Source organism: Cryptomeria japonica, chromosome 3 (assembly GCF_030272615.1).
Source record: "Cryptomeria japonica chromosome 3, Sugi_1.0, whole genome shotgun sequence".
Lineage (NCBI taxonomy): Eukaryota > Viridiplantae > Streptophyta > Pinopsida > Cupressales > Cupressaceae > Cryptomeria > Cryptomeria japonica.
The window spans coordinates 477917991-477941425 of record NC_081407.1 but is presented as its reverse complement, the minus strand read 5'-3'; the positions used below and the strand labels follow the sequence as shown (position 1 = coordinate 477941425).

Here is a 23435-nt window from a genome sequence, read left to right as displayed (position 1 = left end):
ATATTTGGAGGTATGTACCGAGAGTCTCAAATATATCAAAGCTTAAAAGATAAGTTTTTAGCTATATATAATGAATGAGGAGGACGTATGTAACTCAAAAGGGCTTTAAAGACGTTGGAATAATTCCAAATATTGGTGGTACCCAGCACAAGTAAGGAAGGACATACCTAATGAGAAGAAATATTCTGAATTTTTTTTTTGTGGCTCAAATAACTTTCTACGATTTCAAGTGGGCCCTCTGCAGCCTTTTTACAGGCCACTCATTTTGCCTTTCACTGAGAAATAAACGGTAACTTACGATTCCCGTCAATTGACGGGGGAACCTATTCGGGGCAAGTAACGTGCCGTGAACAGAAGAGGGGAGGTTCAGTGCAATAGTGGTAATGTAGTACGTAACAATATGAGCATTCTATTGCATGGACAGAACAAATGTAGACAACGTGGACAACTGGTTCAGAGAGAGGTCGAGAGTTCGAATCTCTCTCAGCTTAAGCAATAAAACAAATTAGTCACATATCTCCGTACAACATTCAACATTCTCCTCCTTCTGTTTCTTGGACGTTTCCTTTCAGAATCCCCATAATAATACCATTACTGACCGTCAATGGCAGTAGTAGTGGCACCCAAGTCGAGAAAGTGTGGATTTCTGGTCTTCCAGAATTAAAAAAATTCAGCAAAGATATATGCAGAGGGGCAAATCATTGCTGAAGGACGGTGCACACGGGTATTACTGTTTGATATTTCATCACCAAAGAATACAATTGCAGACAGACAATGCACGTCTTTATGGATCTGCACTGGAACGTCAAAGACCAATGACAATTAGGAGATTGGATTTGTAAACAGATCTGGAGAGTCCTTAATTTGCAGCATGGAGAGTTATCATTACTGCTGCAGAGGAAACCCTTATCCCAACTCAAGATACATTGTGCTATTTGTCATTGTGCTGGTGGGTTCATCGGATGCTTTAGGGGGATTACATGGATCCAGGAGAATTGAGGAAGAGAGAAAGCCTAGAAGGGTTTTGCATGAGCCTCTGTTTCCAATTGTGCAGCCGGCTGTTCCAGTCCCTGCTCCTGCGCCATTGTCTAATAAAGGTGGTGGGATAGAGCCTCCTCCAGTCACAAACCAGCCCTTTTTCCCCCTGGTGCCCTCGTTGTCGCCGCCATCGCCCCCGGATCCGTCTTCCAGCAGCGGTAGTACCAGCATTCCGGCTGATCCTAATGGGCGACAATCTGGTAATGTTAGTAGTAGTGGTAGTGGTAGTAAAAGTAAAAGGTCAAAGAATATCGTGATTGCGTTTGTAGTGACTTTGAGTGCAATCGCTGCGCTTGGTGTATTGCTGTTTTACTTGCATCGTAAGAGGGGTAAGGATCCATGGGCGACATCCAATATATATTTGGATGAAACCCCACTCAGGGAGCCAAACGGGGCTGGGAATTTGAGGTTTTTTCAGTCCCCTAGCCCTGTTACAACTAAATTGGCTGTCAATGGCAGCGGATCGGATGTTTTCTACTTGGGAACCATGGAGCCGTTTGCAAATGGCAGGAGTTCCAAGCCAGAAAGAGATAGAGATACCCATGTTCATTCTATAAGGGATAGTAATACACCTATCCCTACCCATAAGATGGAAGATGGTAACATCCCCTCTTACACCCACAAGGATAAGCAGAATGAGAATGAGAATCGATTTGCTGATGACAAGGATGATGATTCTGAGGAGGATAAGAAGACTGCGCTGAATTCTAAGTTCAGAATGTCAAATGGCGCTGATGTTGATGTGGTGGAGAGGTTTCACAGACGGAGTCCTGAAATTCATCCACTTCCACCTCTGGCAAGGAGACCTCCCCGTTCCGGTGTGTGCAGCGATTCTTCTGATGAGGAGTCCTTTTATTCACCTCGGTGTCCTTCAACAACTTCATCGCGAAGCAACAATGACAGTCCTCGGCAATCGGTATGCAAGAGGTTGTTTTCTTCTTCTCCTCCGCTGCAACAGCAGCCTTCTATAGTGTCTTTGAAATCAGAGTCTACCTCTACACATTCCTATCCTTCGTCATCTGCAACTTCTTCTGCAGCGTCGACTCCTTCTCCATTGGAGACTAGTCCTCCCTCTCCGCCCATTACCCCCACCGTTCTACCCCCTCCAATTCGGTCACATTTACATTCACATTCACCACCTCAACATTATCCTCGTCATATTCCCCCATCCCCGAATTTTGAAACCCATCCTCCCATTACTCCTCCTCCTCCTACACACAACCAATTCAAGACTCCTCCCCCACCCCCACCTCTACCTCCCCCATTTTTCCAGCCAACTCGGCCTCTAATCTCCCCATCTGCTAAACAAAAGCCTGATCAGCAATCATGGGTACGCCCACCAGCTAAGAAAAAGACTGGCTCATCATTATCATCTCCTTCACTCACCAAGGAAAAATCCAATCCACTTCTGTCACCCACTTCACGTGATTCCAGATCATCACCATTGGGACATGTTGGAGAAAAGCCCAACAGGGTATTACCAGCTTCTCCTCCATCCTCAGTTTCACCACCATCTAGCAAGAACTCATATTCACCACTCCCTCCCCTGCCAACACGTCCTCCTCCACCATTCTTGTCTTCTTCCAGATCAGGTAGGCAGTCACAACTTCCACAACCATCATCCAAGAGTCCCCCTCCTCCACCTCCTCTGCCTACTCAAAACAAATCTAGCCCACCAGAAAGTCATCCACCTTTGTCTTCACGACCTGTCGTCCGGCCAAATTCAGCATTATATTCGTCAAGAACTGGTCAATCTTTGCACCCTATTGCACCTACTTCTGGCCATTCACTCTCTGAAAATGCTGCCGAGCATCAGAATGTAGCAGGTACAGATGGGACACCGCGGCCTAAGCTGAAGCCTTTACATTGGGATAAAGTTCGAGCAAGTCCTGACCGTGCAATGGTCTGGGATCAACTAAAATCAGGATCCTTCAAGTAAGAATTACTCTGATCTGATTAGGATGAAATTGTATATGTAAGGATTAGCCTTTTTGCACAAGGATGTTTTATGCTATTTACTTATATACTCGAAAAAACAAGTATATTTCCTGATAGCTTCTGATTACTGTGTCTGATTGATCTTCTTAAACAATGCTCCAAGAGAGTATTTCTCTTTCCAATTTTTCATTTCTTGAACTTGTATGTACAGATTAAATGAAGAGATGTTTGAGACTCTCTTTGTTTACAATACCCCAACTCCGGTGAAAGCAGAAGGGACCAGAGGATTAGGTTCTACTCCTCCTTCTCAGAACCAACGTATTCTTGAGTCCAAAAAGTCCCAAAATATAGCAATACTTCTACGGGCACTGAGTGTAACTAAAGAGGAAGTCTGTGATGCACTACTGGAAGGTGAGTTTCTAACTCTGTTCCTTTTGTTCTCAAACTGTGGTAAAAATTACAAATTTGAAGTTTCTCTTTTGAGGGCTGAATTGATGTTGTGATGCCAAAGTGGATGATCTCCTAATTGCTTTCAGTATGGCAAAATTGATGGAAAACAGTCCTATGTTTTTCTCTTAAATGGTATTTTGCAGAAGACCTCGTGGAGCAGAACATTATTTCATATGTTTTGTTTTTAACGGAGTTTAACAATGCAACATTTTAGCTTCCAGCATAATTGCAGAAACTAGTATTTATTAATATAACATGTAATTTAATACTGATAAAAGGCAAATTACTAGACAGAAGTAACACTTCCTTCCATTGAGAAGTCTATGGCCTTCCATTGACATAGAAAACTAGACATAAGTAACATTTCCTTTGAGATCACTTGTCCAAGCTAGAAACACGCCCACCTGATTAAAGGGTAGGACTGCTGGTGAGGATGAATTCACATCATGCATTAAGGTCTTTACTTGTATGATATAAGTGGATTAGAACTTGTAATTTTCTTGAGTTTGTTATTGTAAAAAGCATATTAATTAATTAATTCTATCAAATTTCCAGAGCTTCTGGATTTGATTGTGTAAGATTTTTAAAATTAACGTTTCGGATCACACTCCGTGATCTTTCATCTCCTTGCATTCTCATTTATCCTGATGATGGATCACGGAGTGTGATCCGAAACGTTGATGTTAAAAATCTTACACAATCAAATCCAGAAGCTCTTTCCTTATATTAATTAATTGTTCAAATGACGGTATGAAATTCCAAAGTTTTGCACAAGAATCATGACACATAAAGATTCATTAACTTGTAATTCTAAATAACCAAAGAACAATTTAGATATAACTATTAAACGTATCGTTTTATGTTTATAACAATATCTACATTTCAGAGTTTCAGTTGCAGTCCAAACTCATTGTTAATTTGTTTCATCCTTAGAGAGCAGATTGTTTTGTTTCATTGATACTAATTTTGATATATTAGCAACTCATTTCAGTTAAATTTTCAAAATCTTGGCCACTCATCAGCCTTAGTCATATCAATTTCTACCCGCTGACATTAAACTGGTAGATATTTAAAGTTTCAAGTGGCAAAATTTGATCGACTTGCTATTTTGAATCCGATTGAACATGTTTTAGTTAATTTCATAGATTTAAATTTGTCTTTGTTTCAAAGTTCCTCAGTTGAACTCCATGTTTTTGTTTTTGAAATATTTGTATTTCTATGTTACAAAATTAATTGCACTTATATTCCACCATAAATCCACCAAATAACACTTGATTTGATTATTGAGGAAGGGAAAATTGTAGAATATTTCACTAAAGTTAATTCAATTTGTCTTCTGCAGTAGAGTTTCTTCAATTTTTTACTTTTATCTGCAATTTTATTTGTGTATTTCTTAAGAAGTTTAAACCATTAATATTTCCATATGTACACCTGGCATAAGAATATCAGATAATGCGGAAAAGCTCAAAGAGGAAAACTGTGAAGTGCCAAGAATTGTAGGATGCGTGTCAATCACCTTGGCACTTTCATGATGAGGAAAGAAAGATACAGATGGCAGAGAATGAAAAGCCTTCATTTAGATTTCGGAAAACAATAGATTTGTTGAAATGAAAAGGTAGTTTGAATTGTCAAGAACAACAATATCTTCAATGATTCATATTAGTCCTCATGAAATTCTTGCACCTATCTTGGGACAACTCAACAATCAAACTTCCAAGAGTACACCAAATCTTTACTCGTCATTTGTTATAAGGGCCATATTAGTACTGATCCATTGAATGGGGTATCCAATTCCATACAGTTACTGTTAAATTTTCTGCATAGCAGAATACAGATCTAGCTGGAAAGCAAGACAAACTTACAAGAAATGAATAAGAAAAATAGAACAACTGAAAATGAAACTCTATTAATTCATTGTGCAAATTACAATCTGTGGAATGCATGTTTTATACAAAGTTTAACCACCACTTTCAAGGAAGAAATTACGGAGGAAACAAAGACAGATTTGAAGAAATGAAGGCAGATCTGAGGAAGTGTACGCGCTAACTATAGTTCTCTTAGGTTAGCTTATTACAAACAGCTTGCATGAGCACTGTTCCGTAAATAACAGGTAGAACTGAACAATAGGCAGTCAAACAGAAAGTTGTATGTGCTAAGTCAGCCGTAGTTGGAGTTAACATTACTCCAACACCCCCCCTTAATTCCAACTAAGGAGAAAAGGAAAAGAAAATAAAGAGGAAAGAGGAAAGAGGGAAAACCCAGTGGGAACAAACCCCCCCTTCAAAATTACAAAGATGCAATTATAAGAAGTGCAGAAGAAAATCCTTTGAGATACAAGAAAAGTGTGGACATCTGTCAAATGATAATTGCCATAGTGCTGAATGAAGAACCTCCTCAAAAGCCAAGATGATGATCAAGATCAAGAATTTGCATGAGTGCCCTCAATGACACTACTCGAACAATAATCAGATGGCAAACAAAGGCAAAACATTTGACATTCAAAGATGCACGTGGCACATGAATCTGCACGAGTGACCCCAATGACACTACTCAACCATGCAAGAAGAAGCTGCTAGTTGAAAATACAGGTGCCAATAGTCTAAAGAACTGATCAAACTCCGAACAAAACCAAGAAGCATTAGCACTAACTGTAGAAAATCTCCCTCTTAATATGACAAAGGAGAAACAAGACAGGTCCACTGAAATGATGTGTCACAAAGGAGAAGATGTAGGCAAGGCCCGTGCAAACAAAAGCATGAACAAAAGAAGCAAGGAGCATGCTCTAGAAACTAAAGGTTTATGTCAACTTCCATTCTTCAGAAATCTGCTTGCAAATAATTTGTCTTTCCTCCTAGCTCTCAAGCTCTGATACCATGTTAAATTTTCTGCATAGCAGAATACAGATCTAGCTGAAAAGCAAGACAAACTTACAAGAAATGAATTAGAAAAATAGAACAGCTGAAAATGAAATTCTATTAATTCACTGTGCAAATTACAATCTGTGGAATGCATGATTTATACAAAGTTAACCACCTCTTTCAAGGAAGAAATTACGGAGGAAACGAAGACAGATCTAAAGAAATGAAGGCAGATCTGAGGAAGCGTACGCGCTAACAATAGTTCTCTTAGGTTAGCTTATTACAAACAGCTTGCATGAGCACTGTTCCGTAAATAACGAGTAGAACTGAGCAATAGGCAGTCAAACAGAAAGTTGCATGTGCTAAGTCAGCCTTTTGGAGTTAACATTACTCCAACAGTTACAATTTCAAAACATTATCCTTAAATTCAATTTGAATTTCAAAGATAAAGGTTCCCTAAATTCAAAGTGGTAAGTTCTAATTAAATTTGAAACAAGGAATAGTTCCTTAGAGATCATCAAGCTGGTTCCATTTTGGCAGCAACCTCTCAAAAATGGTCCCTTTTCCAAGTATCAGGTCCATATAATTCAAGGTCCAAATAGGTCCTCATTAAGCTTTAGCAATTTTCTGTGCTTCCTATGAAAAAGTCATTAATGTCTATGTGTTTAATTTGAATGCAAGTAGTCCAACCTTCTCCTTTCATGAGAAAGCCTTCATTTAATTTTGGGAAACAATAGATTTTTTGAAATGAAAAGATAGGTTGAATCTTCAAGAACAACAATATTATCAATGGGGTTCATATTAGCTCTCACTAAATTCTTGCAGCTATCATAGAACAACTCAACAATAGAACTTCCAAGAGTACTCCAAATCTGTATCCATCATTTGTTATGAGGGCTGTATTAGTATTGATCCATTGAATGGTTTGAATTTCAAAGATAAGAGTACCCTAAATTCATAGTGGTAGAGAAATAGCAATAATTCCTTTGAGATCATCAAGCTGGTCCCATTTTTGCAAATTTTCTGCAACAATCTCTCGAAAAAGGCCCCTTTTCCAAGTATCAGGTCCATGATTCAAGGTCCAAATAGGTTCTTATAAAGCTTTAGCAATTTTCCATGCTTCCCATGAAAAATCATTTAATCCCTGTGTAGTGTTCCAATGTAAGTAGTCCAACTTCTTCCTTCTCATTTCATGAGAAAGCCTTCATTTAATTTTGGCAAACAATAGGTTTTTTGAAATGAAAAAGGTAGGTTGAATCTTCAAGAACAACAATATCATCAATGATTCATATTAATCCTCATTCAATTCTTGCACCTATCTTAGGATAACTCAACAATAGAACTTCCAAGAGTACTCCAAATCTGTATTCGTCATTTGTTATCAGGGCCATATTAGTATTGATCCATTGAATGGGGTATCCATATTGATCAAATTCATCCACTATAGTATCCAGGACAATAAAACGAGTATCAAATTCGAACATAACAGTTAAAAATATTAAATTTCCCTCAATTTGCACCTCATGGCAGTGATTAAATCCATTCTTCTTAAATCTAAATTCAATCTGAACAATGATTTTATGAGGAGAAAATCAATTTTAGATTTGCATTGATTATTATTCTCAAACAAATTAAATTTCTTTGCGATCTTTGGTTTTGTCATATAAATTATGTTTTGATATGCAAAATCTTTTTTGAATCTTGTTCCAATGTTCAATATTTTAGTCAAAGTAATGTGTTACAGTCAAAATAATGTTTGTTTGTATGTTGCAGTCCAAAAGTCCCCAAGATGGCCAGGTTCATAGTTTATACATCACAGATCATGGGGGCATTCATTGTATTTGCAGAGCAGGGCTCCTTGTCTTGTAGATAGATGTCAAATTCATATGTATTAGAAACTATATGTTGAATTGGTAGGACAACACAACAACAGATAGTAGACGCAATGACATGCATATGCCTCTTTATTGGTTAAACCTTCACAGAGATCAATGGTTGGCATGCATTGTAGGCATAGCTCACTAGATCAACGTTTCATGTTCATGGTGTGCAAAGAAAAGCATCAAGCAATTTCAATTGCCTGCAGTGCTAAATTATTTTTAGGCAATAAAATCAAGCTGTGTATGCATTCAATTGTTTTATAGTACCCACCATTCACTAATGTCATTGAGTTGGTTTATGCATAAAGATGCCACCCCCTATCGTCCACATCTACTATGGCTAAAGCCCTTACTATCGACAATCAATATTTACTGCAGGGATTGGAAAACAGAAAGCAGTTTCAATTATCCACAATGCTAAATTGCCTGCAGTTTTAACCAAATTGCAACATCTGTTCCTTGCTCAAGCTTTCTTAGCCAAGCCATTAGTCTACACATAATGCTGCATGATTTGTTTGTTTGTTGAATGGGCCCCATATGAATATGTGCATATGCTTTTTGACTGGTGAAAATTGTGGCACCTAAGATTAGTGCCTCGTCTATCATTGCATGCTGGCGACTTACACTATTGCAATGCCAAATTAGCTATAGAATTAGTTGCTGGTTACCCATGTGCTACGGTGAGCTCACTTAAGTTATGGGAACCAGGTATAGCAAGTCAACATGCGATTAGAACATAAAAGGCATGGGCTTGAGCTGAAGCAAAAGACTTGGAATTTCCTGCGCAGGTGTAAGTGAAATAGACTGCCATGGATGATTAGCAAGGAAAAACTGGAGGTCCAGATATGAACATTGCAACACACACAAGACCAAGGAGATTTACAAGATAAGTTCATGGTCTGAAATGAATGTTCTTAGATTGGTTATCCAACAGGACTATGTGCAACTAGCAATTTAAAACAGGGGCACACACTTAAGAGGCACACAACTATTAGAATATTTAATTATATTTTAGTCACCTATATTTAGTTCCTTGTTTAATGGTCATTTAGCTTTTTAGTTAATTAGCTTTTAAGCTTTATTTAGCATTTAGCTTTTTCTGTTTAGTTAATTAGCTTTTAAGCTTAATTTAGTTTTTAGCTCTTTAATCTTTTACTTTAACGTTATGTTCTAATTATACCTCTATATATACGTGTGTATATCGTTCAATGTAATCATTCGATTATTGAATCATTCATTCAATTTATTTTTCATGGTATCAAAGCATGGAAATTAAAAATTTCGAAAATTTTTCAAAGTTTTTATTGAAGAGATTTTTTTAAAAAAGAGCAGAATCTTTTTCTCTTCCTGGGCAGATTTTTTTTGCAGGTTGAAATTTTTCCTAGGGTTTCTGCAATTTTCGATTAGGGTTTTGACCCTTTAGTTCAAGTCGAAATTTTATTCTAGTTGGAGATTCTTGGTGGGTTTTTTGAGACCTCAATTGGGTCATCGTCAGATTTTTTCGGGTGCATCATTTTCCGTGCCTCGATTTTGAGCCGTTGGATTTGCATTTTGTTTTCAGATTCTTGGTGGGTTTTTCGAGAGCTTTTTTGGGTTGGTCTCAGATTTTTTTGGGTGCTTCGTTTTTCGCACCTCAAATTTTGTGCCAGCAAATTTGCCTTGGAATTTAAAAAAAGTTCACAATTTCTGCTATATTTGTGGACGTTGGGATTTTTGCTGTTTTTTGGGCACCATTTATGCTGTTTTAAGTGTGCAGAAAATTTTAATTTTTGGGTTTCTTTCAAACCTCGAAATTCATGCCTTGGAATTTGTGCCAGAATTCTCCTATAAGGTTTCAGTTTTTTCAGCAGCCGCTTCTATTCTGTTTTTAAAAAAAATCAGATTCTTCTGTCTCTTGCTTTCACTTAGTTGACCTCGATCAACCTCGATTTCCGTGGTGGCATCATTAACCAACATCATGTTGGAACACAGTTAGAAGTTCAACGGCTGCAACTACAACACCTGGAAACAGCGTATGCTTACCATCTTTGAGTATTGTTGCCTTGATCAGCTTGTTTTGGGCAAGGAATCTCGTCCTACAACAGTAGGTGATGATCAAGACAAACATGATGTGAAGAATCGAGACGCTGTCATGCTTATCAAACTCTCCGTCACAGATGATCAACTCCCACAGGTGCCTTCAGGTAAAACAACAAAAGAGATCTGGGATTTTTTGAAGGATCTTCATGAAACGTCCAACAAGAGTCGAGCTTTCTTTCTGAAGAATATGTTGTTTTCTATCATGATAGATGAGAAGTCATCTATCCAGGCACATCTTACGAAGATCAAGGATATCCGTGATCAGTTAGAAGCTATAGGCCGAACCATGGTGGAAGAGGATATGGTAGTGATCACGCTGAAAAGCCTTCTCAGATCCTATGAGCATTTCATTGATACGCTCAATATCTCCTCTACTAGTGTTGATTTGAAGTTTCCCGATCTTTGCAACAAGTTGCTACAACAGGATCGATGGAAGCAACAGTTTGGAAGCAACGCTAGTTCATCCACTGAACAGGCTTTCATAGCCTCAACTTCACATAAGTATAAGGGTAAAGCTCCGTCCTTCCAGTAGAAAGGACAAGGTCAAGGTCAACCTCAGCAGTCTTCCAAAAAGAAGAGCTTACAGTGTTCCTACTGTCATATATATGGCCATTTGGTGAAAGATTGCCGAAAATTGATAGCATCCCAGCAATCCAAACAGGGAGGGTCCAAGCAGAAAGCCAATTCTGCCACGCATCCTGATCAGAAGGAATCTGCCTTCTATGCGTTCATGGCCCAAACCTCCTCCTTTGATGTTCAATCATCAGCCTGGTACATTGACTCTGGAGCCTCTGGACATTTCACACATCGTCGGGATTGGTTTATAGAGTACATGCCTTTCACTGATTCAGTGATCTTTGGTGGAGGCGAAGAGTATACTGTTGTCGACAAGGGCAACGTTCAGATTTCATTTGGTGAGAGGGATTTAATATTCCTCAATGTATACTTTGTACCTGGTATGAAGCTCAATCTACTGTCAGTTAGTCAGATTATGCAGCATTCACCACAACTGGATGTCGTCTTCGGGTTGCACAAGTGTAGCATTGTTGACATGGAGACTCGCACTACAGTTGCAGTTGGTATTGAGGATCATGGTCTTTATAGACTTGTTGATTCTCCTGGTTCTCAGAAGCTCGCCATGGCAGCTAGGAGTACTTCCATCATCACTCTTTGGCATCAGCGATATGGGCATCTCAATGTCCACTATCTCTCTCCGTTGGTTCGAGAGGATCTAGTTGTAGGATTACCTGAGATTCAAACTCAGAATCATGGAGTTTGCGGAGCGTGTCAAGCTGGAAAGCAACATAGGACTCCGTTTTCAGATGGAGATGCTTGGAGAGCATCCAAGGTCTCGCAACTCGTTCATGCAGACATCTTTGGTCCCATGAACACTCCATCAGTCACTGGATGCAGGTATTTTCTATTATTTGTTGATGATTTCAGCAGACGCATGTGGGTTTATTTTCTTAAGCAGAAATCAGAGGTGTTCACCATGTTTCAAACGTTTAAGGCCTTAGTGGAAAAAGAGTCTAGCTGTTAGATAGTCACTCTTCGGTCCGATAATGGAGGGGAATTTTGTTCTACAGAGTTCACCAACTTTTGTGCATCACATGGCATTAAGCATCAGCTTACCACACCTTACACCCCACAGCAGAACGGTGTTGTTGAGCGTAGGAACCGTACAGTCATTGAGATGGCTCAGTCTATGTTGGGGCATAGAAATGTTCCAAAACACTTTTAGGCGGAAGTGGTCTTCACTGCAGTCTACCTTTTGAACCGGTCTCCCACAAAGGCCGTTAAGAAGATGACTCCAGAGGAAGCTTGGTCTAGCAGGAAGCCCAAAATCAGTCATTTGAAAGTTTTTGGCTCTACAGCTTATGTTTGGATTCCAGATGCCACGCGCACCAAACTAGATCCAAAGAGTCAGAAATTGATGTTCATCGGCTACAGTGACAACCACAAGGCATATCGGCTGGTTGATATAGACTCTAATCACCTCATATTCAGTCGAGATGTAGTATTTGATGAAGAAAGAGGGCCTTTTCAGCCTTCCTCTCTTGATTTGAGCACTGAGGATCACCCTCCAAAGGCTGTAAGTATGGGTGTTCGTCTTCCCTTAGCTCCACTTGATGGGAGGGATTTAGTTGACTCTGAAGTTGTGGGGTCTCCCAGGCATGACATTGCACCCCTTGACTTTCCTCGGGATCTTCTTGATCCACATCCAGAGAAGCTTGCTCCAGATATTCCAGGCACTCTTCATCCTGCAGTCTTCACGATGATGAGCTCATTGAGGGTAGATCAGTTAGAGGTAAGAGCAAGCAACACACAGTTAATTTTGCTCTTATGGCCAACATTCATAGTATTTATGAGCCTCAAACATATACAGAGGCTAAAGGTGTACCTGAATGGGAAAAGGCTATGGTAGCGGAGCAACATAGTCTTCTAAAAAACAACACTTGGGTATTGTCCGATCTTCCTCCAGGAAAGAAGCCCATTGGCTGCAAATGGGTGTTTAAAGTCAACTATAAAGCTGATGGGAGCCTTGATAAGTACAAGGCTCGGTTGGTGGCAAAAGGGTTTTCACAGAAGGAGGGCATCGACTATGAGGAGACAATTGCTCCCACAGCCAAGATGAGTACCATTAGGCTTGTCCTCGCTCTCTCAGCTCAATTTGGATGGGAAGTCCATCAAATGGACGTCAAGAGTGCCTTTCTCAATGGTGATTTGCAGGAAGAAGTCTACATGACGCAACCTCCAAGTTTCAAGGTTGCCGGTAAGGAACACCAGGTATGTAGACTAGTCAAAGCACTCTATGGCCTCAAACAAGCTCCTCGTGCATGGTACATCAAAATTGATAAGTACTTGATTGATCAAGGCTTTCAGAGGAGTCCTTCAGATCCCAATTTGTATGTCAAACATACTAGTGATGATATTCTATTTCTAGTAGTCTATGTTGATGATCTCATCATTACTGACAATGCAGCACATCTGATCATGTAGGTTAAACAGAATTTGTGTCAGCATTTTGATATGACAGATTTGGGACTTCTCCATTATTGTCTCGGTGTAGAAGTTTGGCAGACTGGTAGCCACATATTCATTTCTCAGTCAAAGTATGCCAAGAGCCTACTAGATAAGTTTCAAATGGAAGATTGTAAACTTGCATCTACACCTATGGAGATAGGGCTCAAATTATCAGCCAAATCAGATTCACCTGTAGTGGATGAGTCTTCATTCAGGCAACTAGTGGGCAGCCTCATCTATCTCACCGCCACTAGACTTGACATCAGTTATGCTGTGAGCTATATTTCTCGCTTCATGTCAGCCCCAAAAGTTGAAGATTGGGTTGTAGTGAAGCGTGTGCTTAGATATGTAAAGGGCACTCCTAATTTTGGCATTCTGTACAGCAGAAGCAAAGATCCTAGGCTGGTTGGTTTCATAGACTCAGATTGGGTTGGTTGTGTTGATGACAGAAAGTCAACTTCTGGGTATGTTTTCAGTTTGGGTACAGGTGCAGTCACATGGACCAGCAAGAAGCAACAGGCAATAGCTCTTTCCTCGACCGACGCAGAGTATCGGGGAATGTTAAGGCAGCATGTGAGGCAATTTGGCTACGTAGGATGCTTGCAGACATGCAAATGTCTCAACCAGGACCTACTCCCTTGTTTTGTGATAATCAAGGGGTTCTAAAATTAGCCAAAAATCCAGTCTTCCATGAGCGGACAAAGCATGTGGAGCTTCATTGTCATTTCATCCGCCAGCATGTTGAAGATGGATCAGTAATACTGCAGTACATTCCTACAGAAGATCAGACTGCAGATATCCTCACCAAGTCTTTGAGCCCGACAAAGTTTCTCAAATTTAGAGGGCAGCTTGGTGTGATAGATAGCATGACCATTAAGGGAGGGTATTAGAATATTTAATTATATTTTAGTCACCTATATTTAGTTCTTTATTTAATGGTCATTTAGCTTTTAAGCTTAATTTAGCTTTTAGCTCTTTAATCTTTTACTTCAACGTTATGTTCTAATTAGAACATCGTCTTGTAACCTCTATATATACATGTGTATATTGTTCAATGTAATCATCCGATTATTGAATCATTCATTCAATTTATTTTTCAACAACAAATAAGTAAAGAACAATGGAACTCAGAAAGGGGGGTCTTCAGTTCAAAAAAAAACTGTTGTAGTGGCAACAATATAGGGACTCAAGGGATCTTGGAGTCAACACTACCAATCCCTTTCTTTCATTGTCTTGCCAAGTGATGGAGCAGAGGAAATGAGACACAAGGGGAACAAGTTATTAGTTATTACCTATTCTCTAAGTTATGTATATGCAAAAGCTTATACACGTTATGCCATGAATTGTCAAGTGGATGGATTCCACTAAGGTGATTGACAAAGCTTTGCTTTACTCATCAAAGTGGGAGAGGTGGGCATCCTTAAAACCACTTGGGTTCAGGGCATGTGAGATTGTAGTAGCTTAACTTATTGATTAGGCAGTGGGAGAGACCGACTCTAGGAAATTTTTAGAAAGAACCATTTGCTAGCCACTGTCCAATAGAAAAATGTCATGTATGGGATGATTGGTCTGGATTGGATGTCATCTCACATCATCATGCGGTGACTAAGACAGGTTCTTGCTCTATGGTATGGTATGGTGGTCAAGTTTTGTGGTTCATAAGTATTCTGTATTCTAGGATTTTTCATGCACGCGAACTAGGATTTTATTAGTAATCATCACAATCAAGCAGAGTAGCTGGAAACTCCTTTGTCCCACCTTGGGCATGCGTACCCTGTATCCGAAACGGATACGTATCCGATACAGCCCGAATACACGTTGAATACTATACCCACACGCATGCCCAAAAAATCTTGATTTCCAACCATGATAGATACTGTGATTTAATTTTTTTTAAATTTGACATAAATCGTCCTAAATTTAATATTAAAATACTTCATTCATGCATTTTTAAACAAAACCTACACCAAATGAGAAATACAAATGAAATGTTTTCCTATTTCAGTGACCCATTTTTTGGGTTATCTTCCAATGCAACTCCAATGCAACTCTACTATTTTTGCATATTGTAAAATGTTAAATCAACTTATAATTATTTATGTAGCAATTATGTGTCTATATTGCTTTTGAAGTAATGAAAATTTCCTCAAATAACTTAGAAAATTGTGTTAAATATGTGTGTGTTTTTTATGAATGACGTATCCAGCCGTATCCATATTGGGGGTCTTAAAAAATGGCCGTATCCGTATTTGTGTTCATATCCGTATCCATGCAACTTTGCAATCAAGAAATATTGGACTTGAAAGCAAGTGAAATGGATGTCTCCTTTGGGTCATTTATTGTGCTTGCATGTGCATGCATTCACACACACGTGCACTCAATAAGCTTTCTGCATGTGTTTGAGTAGAGTTTTAAGTATTGTTTCAAATATTCTCTGAATAGGGGTCACATTTGTTGCCCGAGTGCAAACAGTCTTTTCAAAGTCTGCCTCACTTGGATGATGGCCTCAAACAGAACTTGTGTCGAATGGACTTTTCTGGTATAAAGTCTACCTTAATTTAGCTAGCTAGCATGCAAAATGTCTCAATACAAAACTTGCAAAGGTCAAGAGTGAACAGTTTCACATAATTTTAGAATATTGAATGGAATCTAACATCCCCTGCCATGTTATGTCAAATGATTTGGAGGGTATAGGATCATTTTTCACTGGTAACAAAAACTTATGTGGGGGGTAAAATTGTCATGCTCGGAGATGTATTAATTTAGAGCATATGAGTCCAGGACCTGGTCAATTCTCTTTATGTTTCAGATGTAGGAGTTGTTGTCTTGCAATGTTTTACTATTTACTTCAAGCTATTATACAGATAGAAATCAGAGGTATCATTTAGGAAGGGATTGACACTACCATAGTGATTACAGTGTTCTAATATTTCAGATTATGTTTCCCGTGTTATAGATCTTCCTTCTTTATGTTGAGGTCTGGTACAATGAGAACTGCTATTTTCAGATTTGCAATAATGGGCAGTTTAGTTGCTGATATTTGTAATTTTTGTTGCTATGATTAGGATGTGAAATAATTTTGTCCATTGGTCTTCCAAAATTATAATATTTCACAGGTGGATGCTTGGGTTTTGAAACCCTACATTGTTTTGAACTTTTGAGGACAAAATGTACCATCACAATATTGTAGTTCATGTATCTTATTTCCTTTTAGATGACAACCATGATTCCACATCCTCATGGTTGGAATTCCCATGCCACTGTCCACCATTTTCTTAGAAATTTTGAGTTCTTCTTAGACACTAACTTGCATGAATATTTCACAGTGGTCTTGTTTTTCATGAAAGCATCAAGGCGGAAACCTTTTTGAGTGAATAATGGAAGTCCACAGTTTTCTTTTATATGGAACAGAATAAGAAATATCATCCCGAAAACGTGAAATTATTCCTTGTGAATGAATGTCATGGAAACATGCTCACCCTTGATGAATTCTTAACTAGTAAGTTAGCCCACTAAATGCTATCTAAATTGCAAATGCAAATAATTGGAACAAAAGCAATTTCTCAACTTAAAGAAAATGTCTGTGGCATGCCCATGGGTTTTGCTGGAGACTGTCAAAAGGAAAATAAATTGTCTCATTAAATTCGTATGAAATGTTCCCATTAAGAAGAAAATTTTGTCATTTGGTGGTCCTGCTGGTTGTTTGACCATTCAAAATATGAATGACTACCCATTCCTATTCTCATTTGAGATGGCACACTATTACATCTACTGAATAGTCAGGACTGAGTATTCCCATTTACATTTGAGATGAAATTATATTATCGATTTGTAATATAGTTCTTGTAAGTTTAGTATTGTAATCTCACTGTTCATTGGGGAGGATTGTTAGAGAACATTTAGAATTCCATCTGATGATTATTACACAATCTGGTTTGTTAATCTCTTTTCTTGTCTATACAATTCATTTCATCAAATATATGAGTGATTGGTCCCAATCTGGAGAACGTTGCACATTTTTAGAGGTTTGTTTAGTCTGTGACATCAAATTGAATAGCCTGAAAGAATTGAAAATTTAATACATTAATTTCTGTGGCAGGGACATCTGACAGTCTAGGTACAGAGCTCTTGGAGACTCTAGTCAAGATGGCACCATCAAAAGAAGAAGAAATTAGATTGAAAGAGTATAATGGAGATATTTCCAAACTTGGACCAGCAGAACGGTTTCTCAGGGCATTGTTAGATATTCCCTTTGCCTTCAAACGAGTTGATGGCATGCTGTACCGGGCTAATTTTAAAGAGGAAATTAGTCAAATAAGAAAATCCTACGTGACTTTAGAGGTAAATGATAATGCAAAGTTTTCTTTACGCTAGGTAAAAAATGGTACTAGATTACAATGAAAGGAAAATAAAATAAAAATAAAAACATCTTAAATGCATTAGTGTTGCTAATGTTCTATTTTATTATTTCCTCTTATACAGGCAGCATGTGAAGAAATAAGATCAAGTCGTCTGTTCCTTAAGTTGTTGGAAGCTGTTCTAAAGACAGGTAATCGGATGAATGTTGGTACCATTCGTGGGGATGCTCAAGCTTTTAAGCTTGACACTCTTCTCAAACTAGTTGATGTCAAAGGTACAGATGGGAAGACAACGTTATTGCATTTTGTTGTCCAGGAGATAATAAAAGCTGAAGGTGCACGTGTTGCAAGTACGGGTGAACAGCCTGTAAACAATTCTGCATCTGATATTGTAAATGATAAATTGCACACTCTGGGTACAGAAGTCAAGAGTCAGAATGGTAATGAAGAAGATTACAAAAAACTTGGGTTGCAGGTTGTTGCTGGCTTGAGCACTGAAATGGGCAATGTAAAGAAGGCAGCAGGAATAGACTCAGATGTCTTGTCCAATTCTGTGTCAAAGCTTGCAATTGGTTTAGGGAAGTTAAGAGAGATTTTGCAAATAGATGTTACAAGACAAACAAGGGATGGGAAAGTAGATGGGAGTTCTAATCAAGGAAACTTCTATAAATCCATGGAATCTTTTTTGCAACAAGCTGAGGAGGATATATCTCAAATAAAAGATGAAGAAAAGAGAGCCTTCTCTCGTGTGAAGGAAATAACAGAATATTTTCATGGGGATGCAGCCAAGGAAGAAGCACATCCTCTCAGATTTTTTGTAGTCGTAAGGGACTTCCTAAGTGTGCTGGACCAAGTATGTAGAGAAATTGGCAGAATACAGACCAAAAATATTCAAAGCTCTGTTCGGCCTCCCTCAATTTCAGTTAATATGTTTCCTCATCCTCTTCCAAGAGGCTTTTATGAAAGAAGGCTTGATAGTTCTGATGATGAAAGCTTATCTCCGTAACATTTGCGATGGCATTTTATAATCTTTAGTGAGGGGTGGTGTGGTCAATGGACGCATGCTCCCTTCTTGTGGGAGGGATCTATATCATGCAGATCAAAAAGTGCGTCAGACCCATATCCTGAAAGCATATGCCAAGCAACGAATGGATAATCCATGTATTTTTTGTTTTCAGTCAATCAATTCCCTAGTGCTAGTGTAATATAACTTTCTAGGAAATATAAAATAATCAAGGCAGTAATTTGTGGCATTTTGCTACATGTAAAGAGTTAATTTTAGAATTCTTTCAGCAATTAATACAAAAAAAAGCCTGATACAGGAATTCATTGTTGATACCGCTTTGGAATCTGGCATTGTGTATATGGAGGAGAAATTTTATCCTTGAGCTATAACTGAAATTTGCTTATTCATTATGAAAGAAGAGGTTCAAGTTTGCCTTCGACAGCTTCTCCAATTTATAGTCAGAGCTTTTAGTTCTAATAACCAATTTGCTTGCCAAGTTCTTCTACGCAATATTCTGCTTTATTTATGATGTTTTAATTGTTACCCTTCGAGATCCTTTCGACTATTTCCCAATATTATACGATACGTGAGAAAACTTTGCTGGGAGTGTCCAAAGTCTAATATCCGTTTTTGGTAGTTATTTTTGAGATGACACTAATATTGCAATATTTTTTAACTCAAAGAGGGCATCTCCCAGACATCGTGGATAAGTCTTTCGATCATCAGTGATGGGCTTTAATGTTTGTATTGGACAAAAACTGAAGTATAATACTTGCAATAAAGACATGCTGCTCAAATTGTAAGGCACTGACTTTTGTGGAGAAAGGTATTGGATCTAATTGAGTTAGGTTTTAGATACAGACATTTTCCTAGAATACATTAAGCATGAATTCTGGTAGCCCCCCTTGTTTTTCAGAAATGCTTTGTTTATAAATAATCTCAATTCAAGCATCAAGATATGCCATTAGTTTGGAGTGGAGATTTTAGAACTATTTACCACAGTATAAAAGTCTTACGGCATTGCATACTTCTTTACATGTAAATGTTATCTGCGAGTATATGGTGTCTAACGCAGTTTTGGTTTAAGTTCAATCAAAACTAATTCTGTTACGTTGGGATTTTTCAACAATTTGTTGCATTTAAAATTGCTAAAAAATGTTTGATTCTGAATTTAAGGATTCAGTGTTTTTTAAGAGAATCTTCACTTGGTCTAGCGGCACGGTTGGATAAGCACATCATTTTGATTATAATTTAAGTTGCATTTCGTTTGTCTTGTTTGCATCACCATTTCTTACAACATGATTATAGTTTTGAACCTATTTCACATTTTTGGCTGTGTATATGCCCACGTCTTTTCTTGTAAGGCTGTGTATATTTTTCTGCAGAGGAAATGGTTCACCTTTGTAATGCAACACTACTCATAAAAATGATTTTTTACTCGGTAACTAAATCTTGTGAGTATTCTACCACAAAGTCATCCGAAATAGCATATAATATGAATCATATCCTTAGATAGGAAGTTTTGGAGTTCAGACTTAAAAGTTAAAAAATAAGCCTTTTCTGTGGTTTCTTCACCAAGCGTACACGATTTTCTTACATTAGTTTGTTGGATTTTTAACACAAGCGTTCTTCACCAGTCTTGCACGATTTTATTTCAGTGGCAGAATTATACTTTTATTCTACTTGAAATGACTAACATTTGACGAAAACCTTACGAAAGTGTTGTTGTACCAATATTAAAAAATATCTACTTCGTGATAAAACATTAATCTAATAATCAAACAAAAGTATAGCCAATTTGCAGTCTGAGAGTGTCAAACACCATAATAACTTTCAAGTGGGCGCTCAGTTTATGCATATAAATCAGGGTTCGATATTCTCATCTTTCCCTAGAGAAAATTGAATGCATGATACTAATTTTTTTGGAGGAATGCACGGATAAAAATTGAACACACCATAAAAATTGAACACACTATTTCCTGATATTTTCATATGATGCATTTATGATTTCTAATGCATTTATTTCAAGCATTGGAAATCTAAGTAAAGAGAAATGATCTTGCGACTTATGTAAGATTTACACCAAATAGCAGCACCTCTTGTTTACGCATTTTAGATAAGGGTGGAAAGGCCCCAGTAGTTTGCTAGGGTTTCAGACTTCTGAAATCTTAGATGTGAAGGAGAGACCGCCAAGTTTTCTTGGTATTCACTATTGTCTTCTGTATACTGGCCGTTAGGAGGATGTTTTTAACTAAACTGGGACGGAAGGGTGTTTTCGCAATGGCTGCGCGTTTTGATCCTATTTAACGGCCTCTACATGTTTTAATGCGCAATTGATAAGCTAAATCAGTAGGTTAAGTGGTTTTTTTGGTTGGGGCCGCAGTTATTCCAGCTCCAAAACCACTACGCGATCAATGGTGCGTAATGTATAATTAACTATCGTGTTATTGACTTTTTGTGGTATATTAGTGTGTTTTTGGATCCAGAATAGCTGTGTCAGTTTTTTGGTGAAGTTTATGACCTTCGCTTTTAGATCTGTTTTTTTTTTCATTAAGGTTTTAGATCTGATTATCTTTTATATTATGAATATATTTGATCATTTGCAAACTTCAGGAAGACAAATGTATTGTTTTCTTTTCTCTAGGGGGAGGGTTCTATGGTGGAACATTCTAACTTTGCCCCTTCTAAAATCTTATGTGAGTATTTCAAATCACTCTCAATTTTGTACAGCAATAAGGCCCCTCTTTCTAACAATTGGTTTCAAATTCACATTTCAAATATGATGTGACTCTTGTTGAAGTGTCCAAAATGACCCCCCCCAAAAGTAAGACTAATAGGTGTGCATTTTAAGTCATTTAATTGGCGCATTGATGTGGCATCACATAATCAGTTGCTTTAGTAGATTTAAGGAAACCTCTTTCGTATAAGTATTGACATGACTATCTAAATGGTTCACTAAAGAGCTCATTTTGATCTACTTCAATTTTCACTATATTAAAACCACTCTACTATTGCGCTCTACCCTTATTTTGTCACTATATTTACACTAGCATACCTATATTTTTAAAAATCCATGTAAACTATGCCAATAGATATCAAAATTTAAAATTAAATTGAAGCAAGAAAGTAATCTTTTTCTAGCAACCATTTGCCCCTTTTCTTAAAAAATCAAGATAAAGATGACATGCACAACAAATCCACAACACCCTTTCTTTCCTTTTGTGTGCAAGTACAGGTTGCCAATGGAGCCACGAAGTTCAGGAGATCATCAACAAACTAATATAGACATACCCTTTGAATTTGGACCTGGTTTTCTGGGACTGAGGTGTTTGGGGCACCCCTGTTCATACCAGGGCATTGGCGGTGCCCCTATTGTCCCTGTCCTCAAGGTTTCCCTCTAGATTTTGTAGGCAACATAGTTGTAGTCTCAAAGATGCAAATTTCCAAAAACTAGCTATAGGGCAGAAGACCAGAGCATTCTAGACATCCTGGTCCCACAGATTCAACTTCGAATCAGTGTTATAGGTGCACAGGCAAATTGCCTACCCATTTTTGTACCTTTTGCAGAATCTTTGTGGGTTTATCAATCAATTGTAGTAATGTAAGTTCATACATGTACCTTCTTATCCTAGATTTGGCCTTCAATTTACATCCTATCAATTGCATCTTCGACTCAAACAAAAGGGAACCAAATTCAATTACCATTCAACCCTCTTCCTAATAGAATTGAGGTTGATCTCTTGGGTTCATTTTCCCTTTTAATGTTTTGTTTGCAAAGTAGGTCATTTCCTAATTTACATAACTTGTGAAACCCTAATTTCATCCATTACATTTTGGTGAATCCAACTCTTCTTACACTTGCATATTTCTGATTTTTAGTTTTAGATCTAATATTTGCATAAATTTTTCAGATTTAAATGCATTCATTCATGGCTTATGTTCTTTTTTTTTAATTTTTTTTATTTTTAAATTTCAGATTTAAATGCATTCATTCATGGTTTATGTACTCATTAGTGAAAAAATCATAAAAACTGCACATCGTTATCTCTTTTTGTCATGCATTTTGCATATGTTATCATTTGAAATAGAAAATTGTTGTCATTTTGTTTCCATTTATTTAGTTCCATGATGCATTTATTTCATAGATGTGATAGTGGCTTAACCTCCCTTGTTTCACCCTATCCCCCTCCTAAGAATCCTCCTACCCATGAGGACTCTTTGTTACCCTCTTTACCTTTCAAGGCTTAAGCATATGTGTCGCCTCATCGGTCTTTCAAAGCTTATTGGAACCAAGTCACTGTCCCTTTAGTTCATGAGACACTCGATCGAACGATCCTATAATGATATAAGTGTTGAGTCGTTTAGTTTTGTAAAAGGTCCCTATCCTCTTTACTATCAAGGCTAATTGCACTTGGTTGGAACGTTAACCCTTAGAACTTTAATGAACTTTGAAGTCTTGTTCCACTCGATTGCCTGATCTCCAATCAGAGTAAGTTTGTTGAGTTTAGCAAGGGGTCCTCACATGTCATGGTTATTGGTCGATGCAATTTTAGGGAGCTTTAGCACACATACTTTGATGGTTCTATGATTCAAAATTTTAACAATGGCTAGATCCCAAATAGAAAAAGGGTCTCGCTTTGTAGATACATTCCCATGGCATCAACAAGCACCACATACCATGAGCATTTAATGAAGGATACAAAACTGATTTAAAATACCTAGAAAGTACGTGAGGTCGTCAGAAATAAATGGATTAAATGCTCCAAGCGTGTATAGAGTCATCACCTTTCTATCTAGCCTATTT

At 37.9% G+C, this 23435-nt stretch overlaps 1 protein-coding gene across 1 annotated transcript; it reads left to right on the top strand.

Annotated features, from left to right (window-relative positions):
• Window positions 1–258: 258 nt before the first annotated feature.
• Window positions 259–18959, top strand: LOC131045369 (formin-like protein 8). The gene is made up of 4 exons (XM_057978956.2): window positions 259–2973; window positions 3188–3387; window positions 17367–17608; window positions 17750–18959. Exons 1-4 carry the CDS (start codon window positions 872–874, stop codon window positions 18629–18631), a joined length of 3426 nt encoding a protein of 1141 aa, XP_057834939.2. The 5' UTR covers window positions 259–871; the 3' UTR covers window positions 18632–18959.
• Window positions 18960–23435: the final 4476 nt, after the last annotated feature.

What these genes read in the sequence shown, in the direction of transcription:
- LOC131045369 (XM_057978956.2), top strand. Translation starts at nt 872, where the DNA reads ATGGAGAGTTATCATTACTGCTGCAGAGGAAACCCTTATCCCAACTCA. An exon ending in CTGTGATGCACTACTGGAAG is followed by an intron (nt 3,388 to 17,366) that starts GTGAGTTTCTAA and finishes TTTCTGTGGCAG; the next exon opens with GGACATCTGACAGTCTAGGT. An exon ending in AATCCTACGTGACTTTAGAG is followed by an intron (nt 17,609 to 17,749) that starts GTAAATGATAAT and finishes CCTCTTATACAG; the next exon opens with GCAGCATGTGAAGAAATAAG.